The 25,043-nt window shown below is 49.5% G+C and overlaps 1 protein-coding gene across 10 annotated transcripts in view; it reads left to right on the top strand.

Moving 5' to 3' along the window:
• TNS1 (tensin 1) overlaps positions 1 to 25,043 on the top strand; it is a 216,240-nt gene that overhangs the window by 14,851 nt on the left and 176,346 nt on the right. For all 10 annotated transcript variants that reach the window (XM_070772002.1, XM_070772039.1, XM_070772026.1 and 7 more), the window contains one exon: positions 11,854 to 11,891. In XM_070772002.1, the coding sequence (XP_070628103.1) occupies positions 11,854 to 11,891 (38 nt within the window). The remainder of the gene's footprint in view (positions 1 to 11,853; positions 11,892 to 25,043) is intronic.

Here is a 25,043-nt window from a genome sequence, read left to right as displayed (position 1 = left end):
TGCCAGTGTGAACCAGACTGGAGGGCGGGTAGCCAAGAGGGCTGCCAGGCTGGTTTGGTAGCTCTGAGTGAATGAGTGGCGAGAAGGAAGAAGCCGGGGCCACTCTCCAGAGGCACCAGCAGGTGTCAGAACTGGGCCACGGAAGGCCCAGGGGCCTCCAGCCCTGCAAGGGAAGACAGAAGACTCCTCGCTCTTCAGGCCACATGTACACCCCCAGTGAGACAGGTGAGGTCACCAGGTTTGGGGGCAGGGTTGGGGCCACTAGGCTTAATGGCAGGAGATGCAGAAGTGGACCGACTGTCTGTGGTTTAGAACCAGGAGGTCATGGTGGCATGAGACTCACTTATCCATCCCTTTCTCCCTCCCTCCACCCACCCATTTATCCATCCACCCACCCATCCATCCAGGGTCACCAGAAACGGTTGCACAGGTCATTCACTGGCTGAGGGGTCAGTTCTCCAAGGCCAAACCAAAGGATTTGTTGTGCTCTCTAGCTCATGGCAAATAGATGGAGAAACAGTGGAAACAGTGGCAGACTTTATTTTGGGGGGCTCCCAAATTACTGTAGATAGTGACTCCAGCCATGAAATAAAAAGATGCTTTCCTTGGAAGAAAAGTTATGACCAACCTAGACAGCATATTAAAAAGCAGAGACATTACTTTGCCAACAAAGGTCCGTCTAGTCAAGGCTATGGTTTTCCAAGTAGTCATGTATGGATGTGAGAGTTGGACTATAAAGAAAGCTGAGAGATGAAGAATTGATGCTTTTGTGGTGTTGGAGAAGACTCTTGAGAGTCCATTGGACTGCAACCAGATCCAACCAGTTGGATTTAGGGTTGCATCCCTAGATCCAACCAGTCCATCCTAAAGGAAATCAGTCCTGAATGTTCATTGGAAGGACTGATGTTGAAGCTAAAACTTCAGTACTTTGGCTACCTGATGCGAAGGGCCAACTCATTTGAAAAGACCCTGATGCTGGGAAAGATTGAAGGCAGGAGGAGAAGGGGACGACAGAGGATGAGATGGTTGGATGGCATCACCGACTCAATGAAAATGAGTTTGAGTAAACTCCGGGAGCTGGTGATGGACAGAAAGGCCTGATGTGCTGCAGTCCATGGGGTCGCAAAGAGTTGGATATGACCGAGCAACTGAACTGAACTGAACTAGCTCTTCTTCCTGTCTTCAAGTCTCAGGCTGCAACACAGTGATTCTCTGGATTAGTGGTTAGGGGTTCAGGGTTGAGTGTCAAGGCCCTGCATGCACTATCTCCATAGGGCTTGCAATGTTGAGGGAACTTTTGCTGCAGGCAGGGGCAGTGAGGACACCAGCCCAGACCTAGAAAGATGGGGGCTCTGGGTCCTGTCTCCCACTGGCTGCCCTGCCCCATAGCTCCCCACACGCGCCTGCCTTTCACTGTTTAACAGACTATGGCTGAAGGAGGTGGGGTGGGAGACAAGGTCGGGAAGAGAGTCAGGGAACCCGGGGTCTAGTTCTGATTCTGAGAGGCTCAAAGGTGAACGAGGCAGACAGAATGGAGGTGGGTGGACATGTGAGTGCCAACATGACGGATATACAGGCAAAGTGGTGGCCATGAGACCGTGGCCGGTCTTCCTCCCAGGTATCAAAGAGTTAATAATAAACCCAGTCCTCTCTCTGAGGGGGTGATTGTGAGGAGCACTGAGATTCTTTGTGTGGCTGTAAAGGGAGGCCTGGCGTGCTGCGATTCATGGGGTCGCAAAGAGTTGGACACGACTAAGTGACTGAACTGAACTGAACTGAAAGTGACCCCTGGTGTCAGGACTAAGTCTCCCCATGGGGAGATGTAGGTAGATGAGACAGCGGGAGAAGAGGCCTCTGGGGCCTTTGTCAGTGGCCTATCCTTGACTTCTGGGGCTGGCCATGCGTAGGCCAGGTGAGCTCAGATAAATCTCTTCCCCTGTTGGGCATCAGTTTTGTCATCTTTAGAAAAAGGGTTGGACCAAGAATATCCACTGAGGCCCAGACCGTGGGAGGCCCTGGAGAATTCCCTTGTTGGCATCTGCAGAGTCTGGAAAACTCTCCCAATGTAGGCCGACCCTCCACCACCTGCGTGCAGGCGTGCACCCATCTGACAGTCGTGAACTGGGCCCCTCTGGGCTGTATGCCATGCTGGAGCCAAAACCCAGCTCCTAACCTGAGAAGACAGACGTGCTGTTGGGCAATTCCAGAGCCCAGTGTGTGTGAAAGGCTGCCTCTGACTTAGCAGATTTTCCTGTCAGTCTTCAGTAGGGAATCCATATGTTGTCTGGATCTTGAAGAATGTGTAGGAGTTCCTCAGTCCAAACAGAGGATTTCCCACAGGTCCCTGGGGGGCAGTGCTCTAGGGAGTCTAGGGCCTGGACCAATGGCCTCAGCCTCCCACCAGGCTGATATCCAAGGGAGGAGACCAGAATGGCAGCTCAAGAGCCCAAGACTGCCATCCAGCCTTGAGTGGGGCCCAGACTTAAGAGCCCTCCCCTTCTTCGTCAGCTTGCAAGGTGAGGGCTGTCATCTGCAGTGTCCCCGAGAGTGGGATGTACCTGGGGAAGATGCTTCAGCCCTTAATGGGACAAGTCCACCTAGATGCCCTCACTAGCTGGGTTTGGGGAAACCTTGTTTCAGGATTTCTCCTCTTTCCTGGGAATCCCAGCTTCCAGCCTGTGTCCCAGTCACTCCTTGGAGTCATTGGAAGCAGCCTGGTCAAGTGGGAAGACACTGGGTTCTAGTCCTGGCTTCCTCTTGCCTGGCTGTGTGACCTTGAGTGAGACGCTTAACCTCTCTGGGCCTAGTTTTCCTGGTTCTCCAAACGAGGGGTTGCACTAGATCTGAGGCTCTAAACTGAGTTCCAGAGGAACTATAAGGTTCTTCAGGGCCTGAGAAGGTGGGAAAAAGGGGGAAATCAAGGGTAGGCTTAAGGACCTGGGGCCCTGGAACCTCTGCCCACTTTACTTGGAGCAGCCCTGGTTTCAAGAGTTAAATATATCAGCGAGCAGAATGGTGGTGGTCCTGCATTTGATTCAGACATCCTAGATTCAAATCCCAACTTTTACTAGTGAGAACAGCTTGCTTCATCTTTCTGTGCCTCTGTTACCTAACCTTTCAAATAAGACACACAGCAAACCTTCCTCCTTGAGTTACTGTGGGAATTACCTGAGACAATATATGTAAAGTGCTCAGAACAGATCCTGGCACATAACAAGCATTCAATAAATGCCAACCAATATCATTGACTGCAGCCACTAAATTAAAAGACGCTTGTTCCTTGAAAGAAAAGCTATGGCAAACCTAGACAGCATATTCAAAAGCACAGACATCACTCTGCTGACAAAGGTCTGTCTAGTCAAACCTATGGTTTTTCTAGTAGTCATAGATGGACGTGAGAGTTGGACCATGAAGAAGGCTGAATGCCGAAGAACTGAAGCTTTCAAACTGTGGTGCCAGAGAAGACTTTTGAGAGTCCCTTGGACTGCAAGGAGATCCAACCAGTCAATCCTAAAGGAGATCAACCCTGAATATTCATTGGAAGGACTGATGATGAAGCTGAAGCTCCAATACTTTGGTTACCTGATGTGGAGAGCCAACTGATTGGAAAAGACCCTGATGCTGGGAAAAACTGAAGGCAGGAGAAGGGGGTGACAGAGGATAAGATGGTTGGATGGCATCACTGACTCAATGGACATGAGTTTAAGCACACTCTGGGAGATAGTGAAGGACACGGAGGCCTGGCGTGCTGCAGTTCATGCAGTTGCAAAGAGTCGGATACGACTTAGTGATTGAACAATATCATTGAGGGGGCTTCTCTGGTGGCTCAGTGGTAAAGATTCCACCTGCCAATTCAGGAGACATGGGTTAAAGCCCTGGGTGAGGAAGATCCCCTGGAGAAGGAAATGGCAACCCACTCCAGTATTCTTACCTGGGAAATTTCCATGGACAGAGGAACCTGGTGCGCTAGAGTCCTTGGGATTCAAGAGAGACAGACATGACTTAGCAGTTAAACAACATCATTGAGATTCCATGTAAGAGTCCAGCTGCATCAAGAGTTTGGCTACAAAAACAAAAACCACTGGATGGGGTGACCTAGAAGGTTTCTTCTTGCTTCAACTTCAGAGCCACACCATACGCACTCCCCCTACCACCCCAAGTCATCTTGCATTAGGGTTCTCCAGAGAAGCAGAACTAATAAGGTAGGTAGGTAGGTAGGTAGATATTTATTGTCAAGAATTGGCTCACGTGATTGTAGAGGCTTGGCAAGTCCAACATCTGCAGGGCAGACAGTCAGGTTGGAGACCCAGGGGAGAGTTACCGTTCAAGTCTAAAAGCCGGCAGAATTCCTTCTGTCTTGGGGAGCTCAGTCTCTGCCTTTCAAGCCTTCAACTGATTGGATGAGGCCCACCCACATTATGGCCGGCAGTGTGCTTCACTCACAATCTACTGAAAGCTGACACCTAATATAAACCATCACACACCTCCAGGCCACGCCACAGAAATAAGCAAGGCAGGGAAGAGCTGTGAGGCCTGGTGGGCAGGAGGCAGGTTTCTGCCAGCTGGGGAAGGAGCAGAGGCCTGCCGGGCACGCAGGCGTTTTATCGCCGGGGTCAGGTGCACACCGAGGCTCTGCGCTCATTTTCCGACCCGAGGCCAGGAGGAAAAGGCCATTTAGATCCCAACAATGTTGGCTTCCTGTGTTCCCAAGAGGCAGGAAGCCACCCCAGGACAGAGTCCAGGCCGCCCAGTGAGGCAGGAGTCAGCCAAGGGCTGGGGTTGGGGTGCTCCTCCCCACAGGTGACCTACAGACCCCTCCCCACTCCAAGGCTTTTGGCTCCATCTCAGGCTCTATTGTGAAGGGGCACTGTTGACACCCACTGGCCAAGATGGGGCTTCTGGGCTCCATGAGCTTTGGTTTGACAGGGTCCCTCCCCAGAGGTCCTCATCTTGCAGGGTCCCTGGCCTTCTCTGGGTGTGCTCAGGTGGCGTTGATCCTGAGATGTGTGTCCAGGATATCTGAGGAGTGCTAGGAGGGGGAGGTTGGAGTTCTGCCCTTGTTCCCCTGGAACAGGGGTCAGAGATGCAGGGGACTTCAAAGCAGGCAAGTGAGTGTGGACAGGTCATGGTGGGGCCACCAAGTATCCAGAGAGAGCTGTTCTGTTGCATGGCACTCCAGCTGAGAGAAGAAGCCTTTGTATTTTAAACATTGAGGCAGTTAATGAAGACAAGGGCCCAGGCCCAATCTGCCCTGGAGGCTGCTAGTTGGCTGCCTCATTTTCTGAGCAGAAGTCTGAGACTCAGAGAGGGGAGTGACTTGCTTTGGGTCACACAGCTGTAATAGCAGTCAGGACTAGAACCCAGTTCTCCTGACTCAGAGTTTTTCCATCTAATAGGACAAAGGTGATGGAGATGCTGCTGGTCCAACTAACCCTTATACAGAACAACCTCTGGGCTGGCCAGGTATATTAACTTATTTAGTTCTCACAACAACTCTGTGAGGTTGATGCTTTTATTACCCCCATTTTAGAAATGAGGAGATGAAGGGTCAGAGTGGTTAAGTAACTTGTCCCAGATCACAGAGCTGGTGCATGACCTGCGTCTGAGCTGAGAGTCAGTCTACATGCAGCCAGGTAGGAAAGTGGGTAGATAGAAAGCAGGAGCCCTGGGGGAGTAGGTGAGGATAAATCAACTCCTTCAGTGCTCTCACCCTTTGCCAGGCTTGATCGTAGGTGGTGTTTGCCCTGAAGCACTTAGGAAGACTGACTGTGGTCCCCACCTGCCTTCTCCCCACAGGGGGTGGAGCTGAAGAGTGAAGCTCCCTACCCTCACTTGCATGTTTTCCATTGCTTCAGAATGTCAGCCCTGGTCCCAAGGGTTTAGGCTGCAGAGAATCCTTCCAGTTTGAAATTTACTCCACATTTATTGAGGCTCATCTATGCCAGACCCAGTACTAGGGGAAGGGGCAGGACACAAAGCTACAGAGTTAAAAAGGACCTCCCTTTCTGTCTTAAAACAGTTGAATGTGGGGGAGAACAAATAATAACGGAATGCTTAGTCCTCCAAGGTGATAAGAGCTTTGTTGTGGGTTGAGGATTCTTGGAGCACAGAGGAGAGAGGGACCATCTTTGAATGCTTTATTATCCAGGGTGAGCATTTTGAACTGGGCCTTGAAGGATGTATGGGAGTTCACCATTCCAGACATAAGCCTTGTTGACTCAGAGTCTGTGGAGTTTGGTGTGGCAGGGACAGATCTCTTTATGGGCAGTGGCTGGAGGTGGAGGCAAGACGTAGGCTTAATAAGTGTGTTGAGCTGGACAGAGGGTTCTAAGCAGGGGTGTGATATGATCAGTTTGTTCCTTGGAATGGCCTGTGACTCAGTGAATTGAAGGGAGACAAGGCTGGAGGGGGGATGTGGCCCAGGGAAGGATAATTGGTCTGAACTGGTACAGTGGTAGAAAAGGAGGTTTGAGACTCAGCAGCCTCTTTGGATGACTGACTGCTTGGTAAGGTAATGAAAGGGAAGAAGGAATTACAGAGAGGAATATACATATAGTCAGGGAGCAAGGAAGGACCCAAAGGATGGCCTCTAGTACTAGTTCTCAGCGTCAGCCTTTGGCCTCTTGCTTTCTGAAGGATCCTGTGCTCTGGTATCTGTATTAGTTAGCTGTAGCTGTGTAACAAATCACCCTAAGTCTTAGCAGTTTACATCAAGTACAAAATTATTCTCTCACATAGATTCTGTGGGTCAGGGATTCATGAGTAGGGCCTCACCCACATACCTGGGTGGTTTGGACTTGGGTGTCTCATAAAGTTACTGTCAAGATAGCTGGGGCTGTAGTCATCAGAGGGCCTGATGGAGTAAAGATCCACTTCCAAGGTGGTTCAGTTGTGTGCCAGTCAACCTGGTGCTGGCTGGCAGCAGGAGGACTCAGTTGTTCCCCCACACGGCCCCCGCATTGGGCTGAGTGTCCTCATGACACAGTGACTGGCTTCCCCGAGAGTGAGCAATCCAGGAGACAAAGGCTGATAACTTAGCTTCAGAGGTTATACACTATCTTTTCTATAATATACGATTGGTCTATAAACCAGTTCATCGTGTGAGGGGACTGCAGAAGGGTGTGCTTACTGGGAGGTGATTCACACTGGGGCCACCTTGGAGGCTGCCTGCTGCGGTTCCCTTTCTGTGACCCATTTGAACGCATCATTGATCCGAGAAGTGAGAAGCCAGCTGATCAGCATATTTCAAATTACAGCAGGAGGGATGCAAGTTGGAGAGTAGGAATACTGCCCTATGGGAGAATACCGGAGACAGGTGACCAAGATTGTAAAGGCGCCTTCCCTGGAGGGGGCTCGGGGCAAGAGGATTTCCTTGGGTTTGGGATTTCCTTGGGTTTGGGAGCAGGTGCTTCTTAAGGCATAAAAATTCATCTGTGGGGGCTTGACCACACTGGGGCTGCCTGGAACGTGCCACTTGAATTCCATTTGCCAAGCTTTTGTCTTTTGAGCTGGAGGCTGGGGAGGTATTTCTTTGCTCCCCACTGTAGAGCTTTCAAGGACAAGCTCTTTGCATTCCAGCACGTAGGGAGCACTCAGCACATTGTACTGCAATTGCCCAACGATTTCCCCATCTGCCCTCCACTCAAGGGCATTTACTGAGTGTCTGCCCACTGTGTGACAGGCAGGGCTGCCCTGTATAGTCATGCAGGCCGCTCAGTGCCGAGGGTGCCTGCCCAAGAGAGTCCTGGAATTAGTCTGTGCCTTGTTCACCAAGCCATGCATCCAGGCACAGGGCTGGGCCCACCTGGAGAAAGGACATCTTTGTGCCATTCCCACAAAGACAAGGTTGTCAGTGTCCTGGGGGCTGGTCTGCCCAGAGGGTGGGACTTTTTCTAAAAGATGTTGTTTGGCACCGTGTGCTTGTAGCACACACTGATCTAGCTGCTGGGGATACAGGGTGAACAAGACAGACATGTTCCCTGCCCTCATCAGTCTAGTGTGGGGAGGTGTACTATATACAGGTAAGCAGGAATTCCCCAAGATGACTTCAGATTGTGAGCTGTGCTAAGAGGAGTTTTATCAGGGTACTGCTAAGAAAGAATAACGGGGAGCCTACTGTAATTTGAGTGGTCATGGAAAGACCCTTTGGAAGAGATAGCTTTCAGTGGATTCTAGAAGTAGAAGATGGATGTGGATCGGTGAACAGTGGAGAGCTGGGGTGAGGAAGAGCCTTCCAGGCAGTGAGGACAGCAAGTGCAAAGGCCCTGAGGTAGGAAAGAGCCTGATGCACGCTGTGAACGTCAGGAGTATGAAGTCTGATGCTGGAAGAAGATGGAGTCCTGGCTCTCACTGTGCTTCCAGTGTCTAGACTGGGCTTGGAGGCCTGGAGTGGACCCTTAGGGATGTCTTTAAAATTTTTTAACTTACTATTTTTGGCTATTCTGGGTCTTCACTGCTGCACAGGCTTTTCTCTAATTGTGGCGAGCAGGGGCTATTCTTCGTTGTGGTGCGCAGGCTTCTCTTGTTGTGGAGCACAGGCTCTAGGGCATTTGGGCTTCAGTAGCTGTGGCTCTAGAGCACAGGCTCAGTAGTTGTGGCACACGGGCTTAGATGCCTGAGGCATGTGTGATCTTCCCGGATCATGGATTGAACCTGTGTCTCCTGCATTGGCAGAATTCTTTACCACTGAGCCCATCAGGGTAGCCCTTGAGTTCATGCTCAGTTGCTCAGTCATGTCTGACCCTTTTCGACAACAGGCACTGCAGTCCTCCAGGTTCCTCTGTCCATGGGGTTCTCCAGGCAAGAATACTGGAGTGGGTTGTCATTTCCTTTTCCAGGGGAATCTTCCAAACCCAGGGATTGAACCCACATCTCTTGTGTCTCCTGCATAGGCAGGCAGATTCTTTACCACTGAGCCACCTGGGAAGCCTGGGGAGGGAAGCCCTACGGAATGCCTTTTTGATTGACTGTGAGATGCTGTAGGGAGGGTTGCTGCTGCTGCTGCTGCTGCTAAGTCGCTTCAGTCGTGTCCGATTCTGTGCGACCCCAGAGACGGCAGCCCACCAGGCTCCCCCGTCCCTGGGATTCTCCAGGCAAGAACACTGGAGTGGGTTGCCATTTCCTTCTCCAATGCATGAAAGTGAAAAGTGAAAGTGAAGTCGCTCAGTCTTGTCCAACTCCTAGTGACCCCACGGACTGCAGCCTACCAGGCTCCTCCGTCCTTGGGATTTTCCAGGCAAGAGTACTGGAGTTGGGTGCCATTGCCTTCTCCATAGGGAGGGTTATGGCTCAGGAAAAGACTAAGTGTTGGGTGGGGATGATTAAATGGGTGTGTGTGTTAGTTGCTCAGTCATATCTGACTCTTGGACTGTAGACCCAGGACCCCATGAACTGTAGCCTGCCAGGCTCCTCTGTGTGGAATTTCCCAGTCGTGAATATTGGAGTGGATTGCCATTTCCTTCTCCAGGAGACCTTCCCGACCCAGGAATCGAACCCAGGTCTCCTGCATTGCAGGTAGATGCTTTACCATGTGAGCCACCAGGGAAGCCCGATTAAATGGGGATGCACATAAATTCCAGGGGAGATCTTCAGTCAGGTCAATGCAGCAAACATTTATTAAGCCTCTACTCTGTACTAGGCACCACCGTGTCACATATGTGTGTGTGTGTACGTGTTTAAGAGAAAGAGACAGACAGAGAGGGAGAGACAGGGAGACGGAGAGAGAGAGGAGGTCCCTTCCTTGAAGGAGCCAGCAAGTGTAGGAAGAAAGATGGTCAGGAGAAGCACACTCTGTGGTGATGGCTTCAAGGAGGAGGGAACAGTGTCTGGAGAGGCCTCCAGAGGGCCCCAGCACTTATTCTTGTTGTTCAGACGCTAAGTCGTATCTGACTTTGTGATCCCATGGACTGTAGCACGCCAGGCTTCCCTGTCCTTCACTATCTCCCGGAGTTTGCTCAAATTCATGTCCATTGAATTATTATTCTTGAAGACCTGGCATTTGACTAGCAGAGGAGGAGGAGAGCTCCTTGGGTCAAGAGGCACTGGCCCAATGGGCGCCTGCCTGGCTGGAAGGGCCTTCAAAGCTCAGGCCACATGGCCTGAGGCTTTCTCAATTCCACATTCCAAGGCCAGGAAAGGAGGCTCAGGGATGGGAATGGGAAGGCTGCTGGTGTCAGAGTGGAAACACCCTCTGGAGGGGGTTGCCACTTGGGGTGGTGAGGGTGGAACTGAGAAAGAAGCAGAAAGGCTAGAAGGGTGGGCATGACTTGACTTGGGTGGCTGGGGGTGGAGAAGTCCCCGAGCTGGATTGTGTGACTGGTGGGGTCAGGAAAGCTTTGCTTAGCACTGGCTGAGTCACAGGCCTGAGCTGTGGCCAGAACTGGGTTCTGGGAGAACAAGGTCTGGCCAAGGTCACATCGCAGACTCCGCCCAGTGTCCTCCAACTTCTGCCCCACCCCCTACTACCGCAGACAAACCAGAAGCTTTCATGTGAGGAGCCATGGAGGCTTTATTGACAGCTCTGGGCCTTCATGTGTGCCTCGGTCTCCCCTCTTCACTTCGCTGGGGATCTGTTTGGCATGAGGTTGGAAAGGGGTGGGTAACTATAGATTCGGGCTTCTTTGGTGACTCAGCGGTGAAGAATCCGCCTGCCAATACAGGAGACCTGGGTTCGATCCTTGGATTGGGAAGATCCCCTGGAGAAGGAAGTGGCAATCCATTCCAGTATTCTCGCCTAGGAAATCCCACAGATAGAGGAGCCTGGGGGGCTGCAGTCCTTGAGGTTGCAAAGAGTCGGATGTGACTTAGCAACTAAACAACAACCAAACTATGGATCCAGGAGGAAAGGCAGCTGACTGAGACCAGGGCTGTGAGGATCTGGGGTCAGGGTGGCCCCTGGCTCCACGGCCCAGCTGCCTTTGCAGGCCTAAGTGCGTGCAGCAGCTCAGCTCGGGAGACCCCTCACCCCATCTCTGGGACCTGGTGGGAGGGGACTACCAAATCCTGGGTGGAGGGCCCTGGGGGGAGGGCGGGCAGGGCTGGGACATTCCAGGCTGAGGGAACCCCACAGGAAATTTGATTCCAACTTCTGGTAGTGGGAGGGCAGAGCAAGTCCTGGTGTGTGTGTGTGTGTGTGTGCGCGCGCGCGCATGTATGTGTGAGCGTGTGTGTGTCTGTGTGTGTTTCAACTCACATGTGTTTTCTCATAAACTTTGTGAGTTTGTGTCCACAGTCTGTCAGCCTGTACTCTGAGGGTCTCCCATGAAATTGTGTGTGGCTTGCCAGTGGGTGTGTGAGGCTGGCTGTGTGTGCTGCGTGTGCACGTATGCTGAGTGTCCGTGTGTAAGTGGTTATTGGTGTCTGTGGGTGTCAATGTGTATGTGTGCGTGCACAGGCCCTCTCCTGGACCGCGAATTGGGTCTGTATGTCTCTCTTTGCCGGAATGAGAGTGATGTGGTTCTGGGGTGCCGCCTGCTGCCTCGTGTGTAAGGCGAGACGGTCCTCTTATTCCTGGCTCGGCTGGCAAGGGGCCTGGGTGGCCAGGACCCAGCCACGGAGTGGGTCCCCTCGTCTCCCGCTGCTCCTCCCAACTTCCCGCGCCCGCCCGAGGGGCTCTAGGCGACGGGGGCCTCGGCGCCTCCTGGGCCGCGGGTCCGCAGTCCCGGGCGTTCCCGCCCCGCAGGCCCCGGGGAGCCACGGCAGCCCCCCGCCCCCTCCTCTCTCCGTCCCTCCTTCCCTCCGTCCCTCCTTCTCTCCCGAGCGCGGGTTGCGGGCGGGGGTGGGAGGAGATTTCGCCGGAGTTTCCATTTCATACCTCGCGGCTAAACTTTCTTTCTGTGTCTCGCCTTCTTGCAGTCTGCAGCTTCTCCTGTCATCGGAAATGCCAGGCCAAGGTAAGGGGGCTGCGGGCCGCCCGGTCCCGTGGGGGACTGGAGGGCCGGACGGGCTTGGGGTCCCGGGACGGGAGCGGGGGCGCCGGCGGGCCGGGGGCGGTGCCCCGATCGTCCCCTCCTTCTCTCTTTGTTTATGCAAAGCTCCTGGGCCCCTGAGCGGACTCGGGTCAAGGTGAAGGCGAGGACTGGGGGCGGGGGGCTGCGAGCGGGGGATGGGGGCGCGATGCGCAGGCTCGGCGGCTGCTGGGGGGTGGCTGGCGGAGACCGAGCTCCGGGGGCAGGGCCTTTGAAGGTATTTCCCCTTAGTTCTCCAGGGGGTGGTATGGAGGGGCAGAGGGATGCTTTACAATCACCCCGTGGGCCGCGCGTGGAGCTCTAGTCGGCCGGATTTGGCGGGATGGGGGTCACAGCCACAGGACCGCGAGGGCGGGAGCAGGGGATAGGTAGGGGGAGGAGGGGTGAGGTGGAAAAAGGTCAGAGCTCAGGGTCGCGACCTCTGGGCCTGGAACCTCCTGAGCGACCATCCTACTCTATAGGCGGTGTCCCACTTTTCGCCCTCGGTTTCCTCATCAGTGTTGCCTGGCTGGTCTTGGGGGAGAGAAAAACCAGAGGCAGGAAGACCAGAGGGTTTGCTTCGTCCTGATTGGCCGAGCTGGCTGATCCCTGGGCTGGCTGTATCCTCTCAGGCCCTGGCAGAAGAGTGATGGATCACCCGTGGCAGCCTTCTGGAGTCATGGGGGTGGGGGCGACACCAGGCTGGATTATGATGGATTACTTGGGAAGGAAATTGTTCTGTCAGATGCGCCCAGCTTTCTGGAGCTGGAAATGCCCTGCCTTAACTTTCCTAGGCAGCCAGTCTGCGTGCCTTCCTCCATTATTGTTAATATCCTCCCTGCCCTCTAACCCCTCCCTTTGCCATTCACCCTTGATCTTTTAGGAAGGAGTTCAGGGAATGGAAGGAGGAGGAAAGATGCTTCAAAAAGGAACTTTGAGCAGCGGAAGCCCAGCAGAGCATCTTCTGCTCTGCTTCTTATTAGCTGGGTAAACTTCTCTGAGCCTCTGTTTCATTTTTAAGGATGTGGGAATAAGAAAAGGCTATTGACGAGGATGAGATGGGATAATACGTGTGATGCCCAGCGCAGTTCCTGAGACACAACAGGTGCTCAAAACATAGCGGGTAATTGATGATTATCAGTTGGTAGCTCTGAGGGCCAAGGGTTACTTTGTAGAAAGGTGACACTTGTAGACCTTGTAGACTCAGCAGGTCTCTCTGAGAGGGGACCCACTTCCTCCTGAGGGACTTTTGCTCAGGCCTTGCTGAGGGCTGTTGTCCTCTTCATCTGGAAACTCCAGGCTCTCCCAGCACAAGTGTCAAAGGCCTGGCTTGTTCTTGCCATCTGGATGGTTTCTGCCTCTTCTGTTGTCTTCTGCTTTTCTGACTCCCTCAGCCTTTTCACTCCAGGTGTGGAGTGAGTTTTTGCTTCTCCTTCCATCTCCTTCCTTGATCTCTTCATTTAGAGCAGAGTTTTCCCACTCTTAATCCCAGAACTTTCTGGTGTTCTTGCTCCTCCCCAATATGCCCCCTCCTTCCTGCACGTGTTTCTCTCAATGACAGTGGACACTTACAGTGCTGTAGGCCTTACAAAGCACTTCAATGCATTATCGATACTGTTCTTTTAATTCTACCAGAGGATAAAACAGGCTGAAAGATCCTATGGTTTTACAAATAAGGAAACCGAGGCACCCAAAGGTTGAATGACTTTCCCAAGGTCTCCCAGTATAAACCCTCACCCACCTCTGTCTCCGGGCCCTTGTACTTCCTTCTAAACTTCCCCTCCTTGCCTATGGGCAGACATTCCTTGGTCCCTAGCTGCCCCTCCCTCTTTGCCATCCATCTCTTGCAGTTGTGGATGTAGTCAGAGAGGAGAAGGGGATGAATGCACAGTGAAGGGTCTGAGCAGGCTAATGGTGGTGGCTGGGGGGTCGGGGGGGAGTGTTCTGGAGAGGCTGAGAAGTATGATAGAAGATGGCTTCTTGTTGTACAGCTGCCTCCTGTGTGGAGGCAGAGGGATGACAAAGATGACTTCTGGGGGTGGTGTGCAGCCTGCTTGGCACTTCTCATATATGCTGGGAGTCAGAATATACCAGGCTGCAGCAGCCCTGCTCTGCCCAGCCAAAGAGGCCAACGTGGAGGGGAGAGGTGGACTGCCAGGGCAGCAGCCAGCCGGCCGGACAGATGGGCCTTTTGTAGGATTTTCCTCTGTAGGAAATGGGACCCACTGGTGCTGTGAGCTCCACCCAGCTGGCAAGCCTCTCCCCTAAAACCACAGTTCTTACTACCACCCTGCTGTTTCCTTTTGCTGGGAAAGGGTGATGTGAGCCCCAGAACACACAGCAGAGCTCTGTACTCCAGCTTTTATAACCAGATCAACTTGGAGGTCATCTCATCCATCCCCCTGCCTCTAGACAGGATTCATTAAATCAGTGTTTTTTGAGCTCTTTCCATGTGCCAGACATTGTTGTAGGTGAACAAGACCAAGAAAGCCTTTGCCCTCATGGGACTGACATTCGAACATGGGAGACAGATGATAAATAGGCAACCAAGTTATGAAGGAAATGAGCTAGAGTGGAGGTTAGAGGATGATTAGGCGAAGTGTCCTAGGGAGACTCCTCCAAGGGAGTGTTGTGTGAGGTGAGACCCAAATGATGTTACATGATGATTTGAGAGATGGAAAGAGCCAGTACAAAGTTCCAGAGGTGAGCTGAGCTTGTCACACTTCAAAGAGGGCTGTGTAGAGTAGAGAGCGCTGGAGAGGAGAGAGCTGGAGGGTTTTGAGCAGCAAAGACATAAGCCGCACTTCACTTGGAGAAGGCCATTCTCACCTTGAGCCGGCAAAAGGGCAGGAGCAGGGAGATGGGCCGAGGTGGCTGACGTTGCCCACGTGAGAGTGGCTGGCAGTATAGTCCCTGGTGCTTGAGGGAAAGACGGTGAGAAGGGACCAGACCTGGGGTGCATGGTGGGCCAGAGCCCAGAGCCTGGCTAGTAGAGGGGGTGTTGGCTGTGAGAGATAGAATGGGATGACTCCCAGGTTTTTGGCCGGAGTCACCGGGTACACGTGGTTCCATTTACTGAGACAGATGAAGTGTATGAGAAACTTCCAGTGAAGAGGGTGCCGGGATGTCTGCTTTGTTTGGTCTCTTGTTTCACAGTTCCTTTCCCACGCACTGGGGAATTCTTGCTGACGTTGATCCTCCTCTGTCCTCTCAAATTCAGCTCAGTCTGGCCACCCCTCTAGTAAGTGGCTGGCTCTGGATGCCTAAACATTCTTTCGCTCAGGCTGTTCCTGCAGCATGAACCCAGGACTCTGAGAGGTGCCCTGTTATTTATAGTCACAATACAATGTAACAAGTTACCCTCAAATTTAGTAGCTTAAAGCAGCCAACACACAGTTTCTATGAGTCAGAAACTTGGGGGTGGCTTGGTGGGATTTGGTTCTAGCCTGGGGTCTCTCCTGGGGTGGCAGTCCAGATGTCAGCTGGCGCTATAGTTGTCTGAAGGCCTGATGGACTGGATCTGTTCCAGGATGGTTTACTCTTGTGGCTAACAAGTTGGGGCTGGCTTTTGGCAGGAGGTCTGTTTTTTGCTACACAGACATCTCCGTAGGACTGCTTGGGTATCCTCACAACATGGCAGTAGCTGCCTCAGAGTGGGTGAATCAAGAACACAAGGCGGAAGACTTGAGTCTTGGAAGACGAACACCGTTTCTGCGATATGCTGTTAGTTAATGCAAGTCAGTCGCATTGAGAGGAACTTCCCTGGTGGCTCAGACGATAAAGAATCCAACTGCAATGCAGGAGACCGGGGTTTGATCCCTGGGTCGAGAAGATTCCCTAGAAAAGGGAATGGCTAACCACTCCAGTATTCTTGCCTGGAGAATTCCATGGACAGAAGAGCTTGGTGAGCTACAGTCCTTGGGATCACAAAGAGTCGGATACAACTGAGCAACTACCACTTTAGCCCCATTGAGTGTGGGAAGGGCCTTGGAGACAAGAATCATTGAGACCATTTGGAGGCTGACTTCCACAGATTTCCAGGAAGAGAGCAAAACTGATCTGGCTTTTGGAAGGTCTCAAGAGTGGTGGGAAGGGCAAGACATAGGAATTAGACTTACCTGGATTTGAACTCTACCTCTGCTGCCTTCCAGCTGTGTCAGCTGGGTTATAGAGGATTAGGTGCCCATTGGCACATAGTAGGCATCTTCTCCTTTCTTGGAACCATAGGCAAAAATAGAAAAAAGCCCGTATATTCTGTGCCTCATTCTTTGCAAATTGGAGCTGTTTGAGAGGAAATGCTGGAAGAGGGGCCCTAGTGCTCAGCTCAGAGTAGACTGAGCTGTTTATTACACTTAGAACTGTTGAGAGATATGATGCGCCCTCAACTTGTAGAATAGTGCCTGTTTGGTAGTAGAGGTTCCATGAAGAAATAAAGGAGTGGAATAAAGGAATGTTGAGAAACAAGAAGTTCCTACGTAGCGAGAGGCTGAGGGAGTAGATGAAAGCAGAAAAGAAGGAGCAGAAAAACCATTTTAAAACCCCTTCAAAATGCTCTCCTACCACTTGACACAAAGATGCTCCAAATAAAGAATTCCCTGGTGGTCCAGTGGTTAGGACTTGGTGTTTTCACTGCGTGGGCCTGGGTTTGATATCTGACTGGGAACTAAGATCCTGTAAGCTGTATGGTACAGCCAATAGAAGAGAGAGAGAGAGAAAAAAAAGATGCTCCAAATAATAAATCTAGTCATTTACATTTTCTAGTTGGGATACAACTCACATATCATCAACTGATAAATTTGTACATGTTTATAACCAGATCAAGAGCTAGAACATTTCTAGCACCCCAGAAGCAGTCCTTATGCCCCCCTCCAATCAGTATCCCCCAAAGGTAATTGCTAGTCTTACTTATAACATCAGAGATTAGTATTGCCTGTTTATGAACTTCATATAAATTGAATTATGCAGTATGTTTACTTTTGTGTCTGGCTTATTTCACTCAGCATTATGTCCGGGAGGCTCATTTGTGTTCTAGTGAGTTGCGGTGGTTCATTCTTTTTTTATTGCTATGTTGTATTCCAGTAGGTGAATAAACCACAATTTATTTATCCATTCCATTGTGTATTGCCTTTTGGGTTATCTCCAATTTGGAACTATAATGAACAGACCTACTACGAACATTTAATCACCTGTATCTACACTGAACTTTGTAATGCACAAAACATTTTCCCTCACCCTCTCAGTCCTAAGAGGTGGGCAGAGCTCATGGGAGCCCCATTTTATAGATCTGTTGTTGAGGCTCAGGGAGGGTCTTGGCTAAGGGCACCTTGATGTCAGTAGCTTTCTGGTACTGCCCTGGGAAAAATGGGTGGGAAGCAGGTGAGAAGGGAAGTGAGTTGAGAGCGAGCCAGAGAAACGGAGACAAATAGAAGGGGCTGATTCAGGCACTGGCATTTCATCGTGCTTCCTGGAAGCCCCACTCTCTAGTTGCCCCTCCAAATCTCTTTTTTAAAAAAGCTAGTTCCATTAAAAAAGAATATTTATATTTGGCTTTGCAGCGTCTTAGTTGGGGGTCTTAGTTTCAGCCTGGGGTTAGTTGCTCTGTGGCATGTGGAATCTTGGCTTCCAGACCAGGGATCGAACAAATTCCCTGGTCCTGCCTAGACCCCCCAGACCCCCCAGACTCCCTGCGCTGCCGCCCCTCACCCCACCTTCCCCCGCATAAATTTCTCCAGGGGAGCAAATTGTGAGTTTCCCTTAGTCCCCACCCTTAAGTCTCATAGGGGTCCTCGTCTTTCCCCATTGTTTCTCTCAGTTGAGGATTTAAAATGAATGGCCCAGGATTTGTCTTCCACTTTTATTTGAGCACGTGCACAGTGTGTATATACACAGTAGATTTTCTTCTGTTTTGCTTTTCTCCTCACTCGCCTGCTATAGGGTTCCACAGTCTCCATATACATTTGTTCATTTATGTATTTAATATTTTAAAGGAGATTTTCGGTTGGTTTTCTTTTTATTTGTCATTTTAAACATAGTTTGTCTTTTAAAAATTTATTTGTAAAATATTAGTGTATGATATACAATGTTGTGTTAGTTTCTGCTGTATAACAGCTATATGTATACGTATATCCCCTCCCTCTTGAGCCTCTCTCCCATCCGCCCCACTCTTCCAGGTCATCACAGAGCACCCAGCTGAGCTCCTTGTGCTATACAGCAGCTTCCCACTAGCTATCTGTTTTACACGTGGTAGTGTATGTATTCACATACATACTCTCCCCATTTGTCCCACCCTCCCCTTCCCACCAGGCTGGTTGGTTTACAGAAAAGTTGCAAAGATAACACAGAGTTCCTGTGCAGCCCACACCCAGGTTCCCCTAATCTGGATACAGTGTTTGAGAAAGCCTCTTTTTACTCCTGATCTGCCCCCTTGTTTTGAAAGCAGTTCTAGCAGACAAGAGAGGCTCCTTCCAGCAAAATGCTGGTTGTCCATTCCGGGTCTGATAAGAATTCAAAGAGCCAGGTAGCTGCAGAGCAGGCAAATTGCTGGGACCCACACCTCAGCCTCCAGGCAGTCCCTTCTCACCTTGCTTCCTTTACCTTCTCCTGCCCTTGGGCTTCCCTGGTGGCTCAGATGGTAAAAGCGTCTGCCTACAATGCGGGAGACCTGGGTTTGATCCCTGGGTCAGGAAGATCCCTGGAGAAGGAAATGGCAACCCACTCAAATACTCTTGCTTGGAAAATCCCATGGACGGAGGAGCCTGATAGGCTATAGTCCATGGGGTCCCAAAGAGTCAGACACGACTGAGCCACTTCGCTTCACCCTTGGGCTTCGTTGGTGGCTCAGTGGTAAAGAATCCGCCTCCCAGTGCAGGAGACCCTGGTTTGATCCCTGGGTTGGGAAGATTCCCTGGAGAAGGAAATGGCAACCCACTCTAGTATTCTTGCCTGGGAAATCCCACAAACAGGAGTCTGGCGGGCGGCAGCCCACGGGGTCGCAAAGAGTTGGACACTACTGAGCAACCAAACAACAACGATAACACCCTCTTCCCAGCCCTGGCTCCTCGTTTCCCTCTGCACCAGGGGCATGAAGGGAGGAGGCTGCAGCAATGACTTGGTCCCCTCCCCTGTACCAGAGGGGTTTAAATCCCATCCTTTAAGCTTGAAAGGAAAGGAAATCCTATAATTAACCCCCATCTTTCAGTCACATTATTCAATCACATTACATAGCACCTTTCCTGCTCTCTCATAAACACACCTGCAGCCTCCCTGCACAGTTGTTGGAGACTTGCTGTGTTTTCCTGCTACTGAGATAGCAGGATAGCAGGAGGAGGTTCATGGCTCTAAGACCCATCGATTGCTCTGAGTGCAGTGAGTGTTTTGGACTCGGATGTTGAGTTTAAATGTCTTCTACATTAACAACTGGCTGTGTGACCCTGTCAAGGGTTTTAACCTCTCTGAGCTCCAGTTTCCTCATCTGTAACATGGATTATAATAGGACCTGACTTGTAGGGCTCTGTGATACCTGGACTAAAATACCAAGCTCAAAATAAGTGGTCAAAATGTTGCTAATATTTATTTTGTATTCTTCTTGCTGCTTCTAACTCTGTTGTTGTTTTGTAGCTAAATTGTGTCTGGCTCTTTGCAACCCCATGGACTGTAGGCAGCCACCCTTCCCAGGCTTCTTTGTCCATGAGATTCCCAGGCAAGAATACTGGAGTAGGTTGCCATTTCCTTCTCCAGGGGCTTTTCCTGGCCCTGGGATCAAACCCCTTCTCCTGCGTTAGCAGGTGAATTCTTTACCATTGTGCCACATGGGAAGCAGAGAGTGAATTCCCTGGTAGTCCAGGGATTAGAACTCTGGGCTTCCACTGCAGGGGCCTAAAAAAAAGGTGGGGAGAATTTGAGGGACCAACCAAGGTTGCTGAGGCCACCGGTGTCAGGCAAGACTAGATGCTGACATGTGTTTGGCTTCTCTTTTCCCTCTCCACTGTCAAGGAAGAATGAGGAAACAGATGTCAGCAAATATAATTTGTCTTTTGCTTACTTGCTTGCCTCAGGGCACCGAGACCTGTAGTCATGGTTCCAGATCTTGTGGGTACTTTAGGATCACTGGGGTGCTTTAAAGATAGTGCTACCTGGGTCCTCCTCCCCAGGGAATCTGATTTAATTGGTTTGGGGCATGATCCGGGCATTGGGGTTTTTGAAAGTAGCCGCCAGAGTTGGGAGTGTAAAATGGGGCAACCATTTTGGAAAGCCGTTGACCATTCCCTAAAAAGTTAAACATGCATTTGCGTTATAACCCAGCAATTCCACTCCAAGATATTAACCCAAGAGAAATGAAAACACGTCCCTTGCACATAAATTCTTAGCAGCTTTATTCATAATAGTCCCAAACTGGAAAAATTCAATTAGTCAACAACAGCTGAATGGACAAATCGTGACGTAAAGTTCCCGTGGAATACTACTCGGTAATAAAAACGAATGAACTCTTATTATGCGCAGCATCGCTGATGAATCTCAAAAACACTGGGCTTAGTGAAAGAAGCCAGACACAAATGGAAAAAATGGTTCCATTTTTATGAAATTCTTAACAAGGCAAAACTCTCATGACAAAAAGCAGAGTGGTACTTTTCTGGATCTGGGGGGTGGTGGGAAGATTGTTTCCAAAAACGTGTGAGGGAACTTTTTTTTGGACGGTATATAGATGTCCTTTATCTCGATTGTGGTGATCGTGCTTACCCAGAGTACGTATTTGTCAAATTCACTGAACTATATTCTTAAAAGGGATGCCTTTATTGTATATAAATTATGTCAATAAAGTTGATTTAAATAAGTTTCCCAGCTGAGTCCACTGTGCAGCCAGTCTGGAGAATCGCTGGTCTGCAGCTTTTGAAGACCCGTCTCTGCCCTTGCTGTCTTGGTCAGCACCCAGCACAGTGCCTAGTGTATAATAGCGCTTTCAGCAGCCAAGGACCTCTCCTAGTCATCTTTTTTTTTTTTAATAGCAACTTTATTGAGGTGTAATTCACATACAATACAATTCACCCTTTTAGAATGTATGATTCAGTGGTGTTTTGTGTATTCAATGTTGTGCAGCCATCACCACAGTCAATATATCATCTTGAAACTTCATACATTAAATTTTTTTTTATTTTACTGAAGTATAGTTGATTTACAATGTTGTGTTGATTTCTGCTGTACAGCAAAGTGACTCCCTTATACATTTATATACATCCTTTTTCATTTGCTTTTCCGTTATGGTTTATCGCAGGATGTTGCGTATTGTTCCCTATGCCATACAGTAAGACCTTGTTGTTTATCTAGTCTCTAGATGGATTGTGTGTTTTTAGTCTCTCAGTCCTGTCCAACTCTTTGCGACCGCATGGACTGCAGCCCACCAGGCTCCTGTGTCCATAGGATTCTCTAGGCAAGAATACTGAAGTGGGTTGCCATGGCCTTCTCCGGGGATCTTTCTAACTAAGGGATCGAACCCAGGTCTCCTGCATTGCAGGTGAATTCTTTACCATCTAAGCCATCAGGGATGTCCATGAATACTGGAATGGGTAGTGTATCTCTTCTCCAGGGGATCTTCCAGACCTAGGAATCGAACTAGGGTCTCCTACATGGCAGGTGGACTCTTCACCAGCTGAGCCGCCAGGGAAGCTTGTTCTATATATAATAGTTTGCATCTGCTGATCAAAGCTCCCAGCCCACCCCTCCCAAGCTCCCTCTCCCACTTGGCAACCAGGTCTGTTCTCTGTGTCCATGAGTCTGTTTCTATTGCATAGATAAGTTCATTTGAGTCACATTTTAGAGTCTACATTTGTGATGGTGTATGTTTGTCTTTCTGTCTGACATTTCATGTAGTATGGTAGTTTCTAGGCCCATCCTTGTTGCTGCGAATAGCATCACTTCATTCTTTTTATGGCTGAGCAGTATTCCACTGAATGGCACCCCACTCCAGTACTCTTGCCTGGCAAATCCCATGGACGGAGGAGCCTGGTGCGCTGCAGTCCATGGGGTTGCTAAGAGTTGGACACGACTGAGCGACTTCACTTTCACTTTTCACTTTCATGCATTGGAGAAGGAAATGGCAACCCACTCCAGTGTTCTCGCCTGGAGAATCCCAGGGACGGGGGAGCCTGGTGGGCTGCCGTCTATGGGGTCGCACAGAGTCGGCCACGACTGAAGCGATGCAGCAGCAGCAGCAGTATTCCATTGCGTGTGTGTGTATGTACATACGCTGCCTCTTCTTTGCCCATTCATCTGTTGATGGACATCTGTTGATGGAAACAAACGTCCTTGTTTCCATGTCTTGACTATTGTAATTAGCGCCGCTGTTAACACAGGGGTGCGTGCATCTTTTTGAATTAGAGTTTGAGTATACAGTGGGATTGCTGAATGGCAACTCTTTTTAGCTTTTTGAGGAACCTCCATACTGTTTTCAGTAGTGGCTGTACCAACTTACAGTCCCACCCATAGTGTAGGAGAGTTCCTTTACCTCCATACCCTCTCCAGCATTTGAGAGACCCCATACATTTTAACTGTCCCTCAACCCCTCTCCTTCCCATACCCTGGCCCCAGCCCTAAGCAACCACTAATCTGCTTTTTATCTCCACGTTATTTCTCTATTCTGGAGATGTCATATAAATGGAATAGCAGAATGTATGTTCTTTAGGGCTGGCTTCTTTCACTTAACATAATGTTTTTAAGGTATATCCTTTTTATGGCCTAATAATATTGCACTGTATGAGTATACCACATTTTGTTTATCCATTTATCAGTTGATGGACTTTTGGATTGTTTCCATCTTTTGGTTATTGTGAATATGCTGACATGAATATTCATGAGCAAGTTTTCATGGGGATATATGTTTTCTTTTTTTAAAAAATTATTTATTTTAATTGGAGGATAATTACAATATTACAATGGCTTTTGCCATACATCAGTATGAATTGGCTCTAGGGGAAACAGTGTCAGACTTTATTTTTTTGGGCTCCAAAATCACTGCAGATGGTGACTGCAGCCATGAAATTGAGACGCTTGCTCCTTGGAAGACAGGTTATGACCAACCTAGATAGCATATTGAAAAGCAGAGACATTACTTTGCCAACAAAGGTCTGTCTAGTCAAGGCTATGGTTTTTCCAGTGGTCAGGTATGGATGTGAGAGTTGGACCATGAAGAAAGCTGAGCGCTGAAGAATTGATGCTTTTGAACTGTGGTGTTGGAGGAGACTCTTGAGAGTCACTTTTACTGCAAGGAGATCCAACCAGTCCATTCTGAAGGAGATCAGCCCTGGGTGTTCTTTGGAAGGAATGATGCTAAAGCTGAAACTCCAGTACTTTGGCCACCTCATGTGAAGAGTTGACTCATTGGAAAAGACGCTGATGCTGGGAGGGATTGTGGGCAGGAGGAGAAGGGGACGCCAGAGGATGAGATGGCTGGATGGCATCACTGACTCGATGGACATGAGTCTGAGTGAACTCTGGGAGTTGATGATGGACAGGGAGGCCTGGCGTGCTGCAATTCATGGAGTCGCAAAGAGTCGGACATGACTGATTGACTGAACTGAACTGAACTGATACATGTGTCCCCCCATCCTGAAGCCCTCTTCCACCTCCCTCCCCATCTATCCCTCCAGGTTGTCACTGGACATATGTTTTCACTTCTCTTGGCTCTATCTATCTAGTTATCTCTACCTATGAGTGAAATTATGGGGTTCTGTTTTAACTCTACATTTAACTTTTTGAGGAACTGTCAGGCTGTTTTCCAAAGTAGCTAATATTAGTTTTCTAGGTCTGCTGTAGGAAAGTATCACAGACTGACTTAAAACAACAGAAATTTCTTGTTTCACAGCTCTGGAGGCTTAAATGTCCAAAATTGGACCATATGCCTCTGAAAACTGTAGGGAGAAGCCTTCCTTGTGTCTTTGGGTGGGTTGCTGGCAATCTTTGATGTTTCTTGGGTTATAGATACTTCACTTTGATCTTTATCTTCACATGGTATTTTCTCCGTGTGTCCTCTTATCATCTTTTCTCTGTGTATGTCTGTCTCTGTGTCCAAGTTTTACAAGGACACCAGTCATATGGGATTAAGGCCCACCACAATGATCACATTTTAACTTGATGACCTCATTAAAGACTCTACTTCCAAATAAGGTCACATCTAAGGGATGAGGAATTAGGACTTCAACATACCTCTTTTGGGGGTGGGTACACAACTCAACTTATAACATAGCTGCACCATTTTATATTTGCACCAACAATGTATAAAGATTCTGATTTCTCTATGTCCTCATGAATACTTATTTGACTTTTTGATTATAGCCATCCTAATAGATATGAAGTGATATCTCACTGTGGTTTTGATTTGATTTCCCTGATGATGATGTTGAGTATTTTTTTCATGTGCTTATTGGTCATGGATATATCTTTTGTTGAGAAATGTCTTTTCAGATTCTTGCCCATTTAAAAAATTAAATTATTTGCCTCTTTATTGTTGAGTTATAAGAGTTCTTTGTATATTTAGGATACAAGTTCCTTATCAGATACGTCATTTGAGATATATTTTCCCCCATCCTGTGGATTGTCTTTTTACTTTGTAGCACACACGTTTTAAAATTTGATTTAGTCCAATTTATCTCTTTTTTTGTTTGTTTGTTTGTCTGTGATTTTGGTATCATCAGTCAGTTAGTCATTTCAGTCACTCAGTCGTGTCCGACTCTTTGCGACCCCATAAATCGCAGCATGCCAGGCCTCCCTGTCCATCACCAACTCCCGGAGTTCACTCAGACTCACGTCCATCGAGTCAGTGATGCCATCCAGCCATCTCATCCTCTGTCGTCCCCTCTCCTCGCCCCCAATCCCTCCCAGTATGAGTGTCTTTTCCAATGAGTCAACTCTTCACATGAGGTGGCCAAAGTACTGGAGTTTCAGCTTTAGCATCATTCCTTCCAAAGAACACCCAGGGCTGATCTCCTTCAGAATGGACTGGTTGGATCTCCTCGCAGTCCGAGGGACTCTCAAGAGTCTTCTCCAACACCACAGTTCAAAAGCATCAATTTTCAGTGCTCAGCTTTCTTCACGGTCCAACTCTTACAT

Source organism: Bos indicus, chromosome 2 (genome assembly GCF_029378745.1).
Source record: "Bos indicus isolate NIAB-ARS_2022 breed Sahiwal x Tharparkar chromosome 2, NIAB-ARS_B.indTharparkar_mat_pri_1.0, whole genome shotgun sequence".
Classification (NCBI taxonomy): domain Eukaryota; kingdom Metazoa; phylum Chordata; class Mammalia; order Artiodactyla; family Bovidae; genus Bos; species Bos indicus.
The sequence above is the reverse complement of the archived record's forward strand: the minus strand, read 5'-3'. Positions and strand labels throughout refer to the sequence as shown.